The sequence below is a fragment of the Echeneis naucrates genome, chromosome 12, assembly GCF_900963305.1.
Source record: "Echeneis naucrates chromosome 12, fEcheNa1.1, whole genome shotgun sequence".
Classification (NCBI taxonomy): Eukaryota; Metazoa; Chordata; class Actinopteri; order Carangiformes; family Echeneidae; genus Echeneis; species Echeneis naucrates.
Window position 1 is genome coordinate 3,584,662 of NC_042522.1, and position 10,120 is coordinate 3,594,781.

General features: G+C 39.5%; 1 protein-coding gene across 3 annotated transcripts in view; it reads right to left on the reverse strand.

Annotated features, from left to right (window-relative positions):
- nrg1 (neuregulin 1) overlaps window positions 1–9,134 on the reverse strand; it is a 50,746-nt gene extending 41,612 nt beyond the window's left edge. For all 3 annotated transcript variants that reach the window (XM_029515557.1, XM_029515555.1, XM_029515554.1), the window contains exons 1-3: window positions 8,891–9,134; window positions 7,821–8,782; window positions 1,959–2,097 (exon numbers count right to left, since the gene is read on the reverse strand). In XM_029515557.1, the coding sequence (XP_029371417.1) occupies window positions 1,959–2,097; window positions 7,821–8,517 (836 nt within the window). In that variant the 5' untranslated portion in view covers window positions 8,518–8,782; window positions 8,891–9,134. The remainder of the gene's footprint in view (window positions 1–1,958; window positions 2,098–7,820; window positions 8,783–8,890) is intronic.
- Window positions 9,135–10,120: the final 986 nt, after the last annotated feature.

The window sequence follows — 10,120 nt, forward strand, 5'->3', positions numbered from 1 at the left end:
CTGTACATTCTCTATTGCAGATGACTGTACCAACCCTCATACATACTTTATTTGGACGATACTGTTATCCTGGGACTACATAAGGACCATAATTCTGCTATGGTTTACCAAAATAAAATCTCTCATTTTACACAGTGGTGCACAGACAACTACTTACAACTGAATGTGGACAAAACAAAAGAACTGGTCATCAACGCTCCTCATACTGCACTGGATCCACTTCCCATTCATGAAAATCGGTAGATGGTAGAACAGGTTGATAATGTTGCATATTTTGAACTCACTGCCATTGAGCCAAAGATGCAGAAGTATGAAATGGAAGACAGTTTGCTTAAGTAAGAGTTTTGTCCACCTAGCCATTGCAGCATTGAAAAATCTGTGTGTATACATTCAATAGGGGACCCTACACAGACTGATGACCTTGTGAAAGCATTATAGCCCTATCTGTGTTCAAATCTTGATACTGTAGTAGTTCTGAAAAATGAAGTAATGAAACAGAGAAGACTGGCACCTTAGTATAGCTCTGAAATTCATGCCTTGAATCAGACATCACAGAAATTGGGAAGAAAGTGGCGGTCCAGTAATGTAGATGACTAAACAATAATATTCTCAGGATTCTCTACACTACTTAAGCCCAGCTGGCAGAGAGTCGTGGCTCAGTTGAACCATTGATTCCTTAACTGTAGTTCTCAGCAGGGATAATTTAATGGTCTTTTTTTCGTACAAAATTAATAATCTTACCTACAATTGGCAGTAATCTACTATTAAATTCGGCACCTTCTGTATAAACTGCAACACATCTTTTCACCTTTAAATCTCTCCTCGCTAGTATCTATAATCTAATTATTCTAAACCATCAATTTATTTTTTGGACCCAGTACCTACCTTAAAGATGTTTTTCCACTAATTAACACATACATTCTGATCTGATCAGTGTGAGTTTATCGTGAAGGTTTATATACCATATCTTTCAATATTGCAGTTATTAAGCCTCTCTTTGAAAAACCTAATCTTCATCCAAATGTTTTGGCTAATTATCGACCCATATCTATCTATCTATTTCAAAAATTTCTGAGAAAGCAGTTGCAAGAAAATTATGTGAACATCAATGGCTTGTTTGGAGAGTTTCAGTCAGGTTTTAGAGTGCAAGATAGTGCAGAAACAACACTGGTAAAAGTCAGTAATGATAATCTAATGGCTTCAGACAACATCCATACTGGTCCTATTAGATTGAAGTTCTGCATTTGACCACCAACTGACCATAATATTTTATTACAAAAACTGGAACATAGAATTTGGGTCAAACAAACAGATCATATTTATTGGAAAGATATCAGTTTTTTATGGTCACAATGGTTCTTCCTCACGCACTTTAGTTGATCATGGAATTCTGCTGGGATCTATACTTGGATCAAACAGTTTCACCCTATATGCTTCACTTAGGCAATATTATCTGGAAGCACAGCATCAATTTTCACGGTTATGCAGATTATACCCAGGTATACTTGTTAATGACGATGATTAAAACTAATCAGCTAGTCAGACTTTAGGCATGTCTTACAGACATAAAAACCTGGCTGTCCTTAAACTTTTTACTTCTGAGCTCCGACAAAACCGATGTTATTTTACTTGACCTTGTATGTATGTATGTATGTATGTATGTACCTTGTATGTACCTTAGAGACAGATTATGTAATTCAATTTAATTTGATTTTGATTAGATTTTTGAAAATTGGTGTTCTTGTTGACTTTAATAAATTTGAAACCAAAATCATCAAAACAAAAACAAAAAAATGAAGATGATGCTATTCTAATTTGGTGAAATGTCTGTGGGATTACTAACCAAGCAATACATAAGGGGATATGTAATGTGTGTAGTTAGTTATGAGTAAAAGTCTGGGAAACAACATATTCAGTCAGAGCTTGAATCAGTGTGAAACCTACTGTCCATGTCCTACCTGCAGAGAAACTTTGTGCTGCCTGGCATAATTTCAAGGGTGAAGCATTCCCCTCCATTAACACAGTAGTTCTTCTGGCTGTCGATGCAGTGTGTCACATGACTGGAGGTCTTAGCAGTAGTGGTGGTGCTGGTGGTGGCTGTAGAGAACACCCGTGATTAGTTAAGCAAGAAAACAACACAGACACACAGGTTACAGTGAGCTCTGAAGATAGATAGATAGATAGACAGACAGACAGTTGGTTGTTTGTCTCTTTATTTTGACTCTGTCATAGACTAGTGACCAGTCCATGGTTTACCCGACACTTTATGATGCCTGAGATGCCAGCTGGGAGTAGCCCCAGCATCCCCCATGACCTTGACAGATAAGCAGTACAGAAAATGGGGTGAGATGCTTCTGAAGCCTGTGAAGTATTTATTTGCATGTGACTGCTTGTTAAGTGGTGGTAGATAAAGCTTGGAGGAGTTTTGAGGGAATGGGTTCCAGTGCATGTAGAAGCTCAGTGAAATTACTCTGTCTTTACATCACCACCTGACGTTGAGAGCCAAAGGGCCCAAAGAACAGGGTGAAGTACTGAATGTAAGAGGCAGAGAAGGACAGTAGAGCAGTGTGGAGAGATGCACGCCTTTGGCCAGCAGAGTCTAGTTTTGTTCGTGAGGAAGGAAGCCAAGATTATGTGTCAGGTAGGGTGAGTGAACATTGAGTGAGGTTTTAAAGGTGGAATTGATGCTGGATGAGAAAGAGGCTCAGCGTGATTGACAGCCCAGGAAGCTAACATGATCATGTATTTTGGACAATTTTGTCTCAGCAGACATTGGTCCTAAGTTTTCAAGTGGGATCAGTCAATAATGGATGAGGTTAGGCAGAGCAGAAGGTTTGGAGGATAGAGAACATAGACTATCCAGACACGAAAACAGAGCAGACCAGAGAAACTCAGTGGCATCGATGACTCTGACAAGGTGAAAGAAGGAATGACTGAAGTTAGCTCAGAGGAGAAGGTGGTGGAAAACAGAATGGAGATGGTTGAGTGGATGGCAGATCCAGGAGGTAAACAGTGAAGTGAACTCAAACAGTGGTCAGAGGTGCACAATTTCTATCTAGATACTATTTGGGCTTGTTTAGCATAAGCTGATAGGCTCCCATTGTAGTTTGGAGAGCATGGTTAGGAGCGGAGAGGAGACATGAAAATGGAGGAGCCTGTGAGAGTTGTCAGTCCAATGAATGGGAAATTTCAGAAACGCCCTGATGGCACCATTGACAAAGGTAGAGTGATACACCTAAAAACAATAAATAAATAATAACTTAAAAATAATAAATGACTTTATAAAGCCAACGTTTTGGTAAATATCAATCTTTTGATCTTCTGCCACAATAATGTAATGATTTTAAAATACCTCAAGTTGAGGGCTTTTCTCAGCAAATTTTAGGTGAGATTAAAAACAGATTAATTTGACCAATTAATGAACCTTTTTTTTATCTCTTGACAGCACTAATGGCATCCTATGAAAGGGTATTAAAAATAAATACCACACAGGCCTTGAAGGAATTAAAATTTGTTGTAATTTCACAACTCCAAAAAAACATAAACGTGGGCACAAAACTGTGATAAGGAACATGGCAGTCAGTCCACCAGTGTTTATCACTACCTAATTCGTTATCTTACTGGCCTTTTCTATGTTTCTCTTCTGCTCCTTTCATTTAGCTAAGGAAAAATTTGTATATCGCAAAGAAGAGGGGCCCCAAGGAGCAATGGAACTCCAGTCAGGAAGGGGTCATGACACAGTGAAGGAACCTGTTGAGGAGTCAAACAAGGAAGAGCTTTGCAGTATGTGCTAATATCAGAAAGTACTATGTAAACCCTATTTTGTAGAACTGGTAATTAATGAATTATCTGAAATATAATGGGGTCCCAGATTATGCTCTGCTTTTTTACAGTGTCACATGTTACTTGAATGATAGGCAGGTTGTTTAAAATGTGACAGTTAATATTTTTTGTTAGTGTCCTTTGTAGAAATGCAGACAATTGTCATATTTTATTGTTCTTCTATTACTGGAGCATTTTTAAAATAATGACAGACATAGCAAAGCACAACCATATATTGCAGTTTTCAAAATTCCATAAAATAACCAAATCAAATTATTAGCATTAGTTATCAGAAAATCCCAGCATATTTTTGTACTGTCTAGGTATACCTCTGATTAGCCATGTTATTTTACTGTAGCATGTTTAATAATTAGATGTTTAAATCATAACAAAATCCCATTAATTTATACACTGGCATATTAAAAAATATATATTCAAAATTTTATCAAGTTGTGTTTGTATGAAAGCACTGTGTTTAAAATTAATCAATACAACATTAAATTTAATGCAGCAGATTGTAAGAATCATGAGAAAATCCTGCCTCAATTAACTAAATTTATAGTACTTAGTGCTATAAGTATATAGCAAGTTAGAGTTCATTTAAGAAAACAAACATTTTTCTTTTTATTTTTCTTTTTGAAAAGATTATTGCATTATAGTATACAGTGTTACACACTGTGATTGGAGACCACCATAATTTTCTTTTATATTTTTGTCAATTGTTATCTGCTATGTGTGTCCATTATTTAATTTTTCAGTGTGGAAATACAATCATTACCTACTCAAAAAACAACTGATATATGATATTAAATCCCATTAGAACCAGCCACAACAGCAGTGTTTCATTCAGTTTTAGAAGTAACACATCATTAATTATGCCCTCTGCGTGACTGACTGCTTCATCATCATACCAACAGTTTTTCACCTGTACAACTTAGCTGGATCCTAACCAAGCTTTTCTAAAATAAGCCGAAAATCCTTCTTAAAATACCAAACATTTGAAAACCAACTATTTCAAAAGATGATTTGATATTTGAAAGCTAGGACTATCTGCAGAATTAAGGTGGATAGCACATCTCCCAGACAGCTGGGGTGGGGTTCTATAGAAAGTCCCCTCTGAAACCTAAGGACCTACCAGGAGCAACAAATCCTTTGTAAGTGACTGCTTAAATACTGAGGCTATTACTACCATTAATCTGATCTTCTACTGAATTAGTCAGTCATGAGTCATCAGAAAAAAATATGTTTCAAAAGAAATTCATAAAGCAAATAACTTCACAAAATGTCACCAAGAGGACAAATAATTATTATAGTAATTATTATATCATTACACTGGAATAAGTATTGGCGTACTGTATTTTTTGCACTATAAATCCTTAAATTTTCTCAAAAATCAGCAGTGCGCCTTATAATTCAGTGTGCCTTATGTATGAATTCTTGTGTTCACTGACCTCGAACAAATTTTATGTAGTACACTACACTCAAAAATCTGTCAAAATGTTTTAGCGCAACAAAGCCGCTCTGCTTGATGGATCGTCGGAGCATTCCCAGCTGACACAGGGACACTGTATGTTGGTCCTTGGTTGGATATGGGTTGCAACGTCAGACAACGTTAGATCAGTAATTATGCAGTGCTGAAAAGTAACCAGCATTCAAAATTTTGTCAATGTTACCTTACTATCATTAGATGTCAAGCCAACGTTAGGTTTTTAACATAAACCCAATTTTTAAGTCCATATCATAATCCAATTATCATCAAATGTTGGGATACAACGTTCTTCCAACGTCACACTAACTTCAGGTGTTTGCTATCGCTGTCAACAATAAACCAATCAGAGACCAGTACGCAGTACACTTACCTACACCACTTTTTGTAATCCTGGTATGTACCGTGCTTCGCTTTATACATGTTTTATCATGCACCTTATAACCCATTACACCTTATGTATGAAAATACACCTGCTCATTGATATTGCGCCTTATAATGCGGTGCACCTTATAGTCAGCAAAATACGGTAATAATGACTGAATGCTGATGTAAAACTGTAGTAGTGACAATGCTCTGATGTAATAATGCAGTAATGACAGTGTGCTGATGTAGTAATTTTATAATGTCTGGGGGTTATGTAATTATATAACAATGACTGAGCCCTGAAATAATAATGTAGTAATGACTAAGCACTGACATAATAGTGTAGTAATGACCAAGCCCTGTTGTAATAATATATTAATGACTAGGAGCTGATGTGACATTGCAGTAATGACTGAGCACTGGCATAGTTGTATATTAATGACAAAGCCCTGATGCAATAATGCTGTAATGACTGAGCCCTGATGTGATAATGTAGGAATGACTGAAGGGTAACACCATAATGTAGTGATTACTGCTGAGAATTGATGGAATAATATACTGATGTTTAATGCAGTAATAATTACTGGGTGGTATGATCTGAAAGATTAGCTGTAGTTTTTGCCTCTTTACACCTTGTTTATAGTTACAAATATTGAGAAAGGCATGAAATAACGTAGTGAATATTTTTGCTACAAATGAACATTCAGTAATATTCAATAATATAAATCTGTTTTCCCTTGTGTATTTCTGTCAGTCCTGACAGGGAAATGGCACATGAATCTAAAATATCTAGAGGACAGACACATGGTGCCTCTGACATAAGCAATGTCCTGCAAAAAGCTATAGCTAGCGTCAAAACTGCTCCCTCTTCAGGTGACTGTCATAGTACAGAACTGCAGCAAGGACAAATTATTAGGATTGTAAGATTTCTCCACCCAACACATTTACTGGAGGTCTGTCTTGACTGCAGAACTTGAATCACTTCACTTTGAATTTCACTCTTTGGTAAACATTTTTGTGACTGAAACCTGCTGACAATCAGATTTAATAATGATCATCATCATGAACAAGTCAAGTCAAAATTGAGAGGAACTTGACAAAAATTCAGGACATCTCTGCAAAGAAGGTCCTAAGTATAATAGACAATAACCAGCAAATGGTTTATTGGTTGAAAGCTAAGGGCAGATGTGTTTAACTCCATTTAATTCTAGTGAGTGAGTGAGTGAGCACAGTCAGGGCTCATGGCCATTAATCCCTCACTGACTTCCCACTGACCAGCAAACAGAACTACATGTAACTATGGACTTATGTGACTGTCAGGTGGGAAATTAAATGCCAGATAACTACACTGTGATCAACTAATTGAGTGAAGCTGTTAAGTTAGACACAGCTTGGACTCATAACACCTTCACCACGACCACAACCTTCGATTGCCTAACTACATGTATAACGCATTACACAGTGATGATGACTTCAAAAGGAAGTGGTAGCAAGCCACTGGTAGACAGACAGTATCATTGGTTTGTTTTTTGCCTGCAGCGGAGGGATGGAGGCTCTTCAATTACCTCCAGCAGACTCTGACCTTGAAATTGAGCACAGGCAGAAGTACTCGATTTCAGGAACAGGAAGTCTTCGGTACCAAAACCTGGACTTTGTGTCATGCATCTTTTATTGACTTTCACTTTTTCATTACATTCACCATTTGCAGCCACAAACCTCCAGACCTACCACATTGTTCTCTGTCTACCAGCTACTAGATTTGCAACATCATAACAGCATTATCCTTGTAACTGTTGTGTATGTACGTTACTATTAATTTAGGGATTGCCAATACTTATAGAGGTAGGAGCAGCATGCCAACTCACTGAGAGCTCAAAGCATGTTTGGATAGATATGCTTTTTCCTGCTCACCAATCTGTGAAGCCACATTTCAGTGGCTTAGTCATGGGCCTGCTGCACTCTGCAAGTCTCAACATGTCTGCTTTCAGGTCTGTCTGAAAGCAGACACTTCCTGGCAAAGTTGTAAGAACACAGCATTTTACAGAGTCAATGTTTGCAAATGAAAGAACGTCTCAATGCAGGACAGTGACCCTGCCCATTTCAAGATCTGCACAATGCTTTTACTGAACATATGCGGGGTACTTACAAACTGTGGGGATGATGATATTGAAATCCTCTGTTGCCTGAGGGTGGGGAGTCTCTCTTGAGATGGTAGGACGTTCAGCGTTGTATTTCAGTGTAACAGAGTGATCAGACTGGGTCACTGGTGGCACCTGAGGCACATGTGGCCCTTGTGTTGATTCTTCTTTTTCAACGCCCTCAGTATATCCTGGGGTAATTGCTATGCCAGTGGTTATGGAGACAGTAGATGAATGAGGAATTGACACAGTTAGTCCCAGCGTGGGGGCAATTGATATAATAACTGGGGTCTGTCCAATGCGTTTAGGATCCAAATGCGTAGGTGGTTCATACTCAAAGATCTTATCCACAAAGACCCATTTGAGTCCAGCTGTGCAGAGGGCTAAACTAAGCAGACAGGCCAGGATTGGCAGGATGCAGATTTTCTCAGAGTGCAGGCAATTGTTAATCTGTTCCACCTCTATGCACACACAGCAGGTCCCTGGCAAGGCCATGATTCCCAAAGCCCCCAAATGCTCCCCATCGCCATCAGCACCTCCCTCTCCAGTTCCCTCACCACACTCCTCCCCACTCTCACCAGCTGCCTCCAGCTCCTCGGGTTTCTCTTCGGGGACTTGTCCAGTATCAACAGTAGATCCGGTGGGGGAGGTTGATTCAGCAGGGGGGACTGGTCCTGCAGAGAAGTCCTCCATTCCCTCAGTCATGTTGTCCAACTGCTGGATGAAGGGTTACGGAACACCTCAAGTATTAACTAGGAGAGCATCCTACTGTGGCTGTCTGCCACTAGTCTCCTCAACTATGTTTTCCATCATGGCGCTATAGAGTCAGGGTTGGATTTCAAATTGAGTCAAACCTTGTTAACAGTCTGGGAGGTCTGCAGACAGTCTAATGTACACGAGAGAAAGGGGTTCCACACTCACTGTCCCAATAAACGCCATTGCGAGTAAATAAATAGTGTCATCAAATTAGCTGTTGGCAAAAACAAAAAGATTTGCAAAATAAAGTCAAAAACATTAATTCCTTAAATGCTCCGTATGTTCTGCAAGGACCAGTCGGGGAAGAGAAAGGCTCACTCACCTGAGCTCTTGGGCTGAAGAGGCGGTGTCGATGCGACAGGACGGCTGCAACTGCAGTGCCTGTAGGACAGCAAGCCACTGCAGTGGCAGGAGGGACATGCTGTCTTGTCTGTGAGCTCCAAGCTGAAAGGCTGAATCATCAGGGAGCGGCAGGTGCCCTTCCTCTCACTGTAGCCACAGAAACAGATGAGTAAGGGGAATGGGAGAGAGAAAGAGAATCAGGCAGACAAGGAGGGGGAGGGGGGCTGCAGTAGCACAGAAGGGCAGAGGAGACGGGACACTCCCCTTTTACTTCTCTCACCCCTCCTCTCACAATCTTTCCTCTCAAAGTGGTGAGCAGGGCAGGCTGGGCCTCCTCCCTTTTGCCTCTCTTCCTGTTTGCTGGTGTGTCAGTGCGCTCTCCCAATCCCTGCACAAAGCATCCAGCTAAGCAAGTTCCTACTTGATCCAATTAGAGTTCATGTGGACCAATAACAGACAAGCAAATTGCTGTAGCCGCCCCATCCAGCACCACTCCACATTGATTATGCTGATACCAAAGGGTGTGTTTTTCGTCAAGGGAAGGAGCCAGAAGAGCAGACATATAATCTATCCAAGGAGGCTATGGCCATTGTGCTCTACTCTTCTCGAGTATCTGCATTCACTAGTGTAATAACACAATAAAATAAAAACCACACATGGTAATGATAATGACCACTGTCCAAGTGCAGTGTATACACATATATACATTCTATGGGATATAGATGCAGTATTTAATGCTCCATGATTATGTTCTTAACACCCAATACTGCATCTCTGCCAAGAGGAGACACAAAAATAAAAATCAGAATGATGAATGATTGTTGAACTGATATGAAGAATTAAAAAATAAATTCAAGTGGCCCAAAACTATACATCTATATATTTCAGATACCTCTATCATACGTACAATTTAATTGATCTGAAAAAATTCATACTGTCTCTAACTATATTTTTGTGACAGAAAGCCTCTACACTGCCAAATAACCTATTAATGCCGCAACCCCCAACCCTGCTGCCTTATAGACTAGGAGGACAAAGTCCTCTGGAAGAGCCACAGCTTAAACAAGATGAGGATAGCCAAAAAGGTCAGGGCACCACCATACTGAGCACTGACACTGGTGTGACCCTTTAAAATCCTCAGATAGAATGAATACCTGCTGATGGTATCTATTGGAGAGGACTTCCTTTTAGGCCCTGATTTAGGGACCTC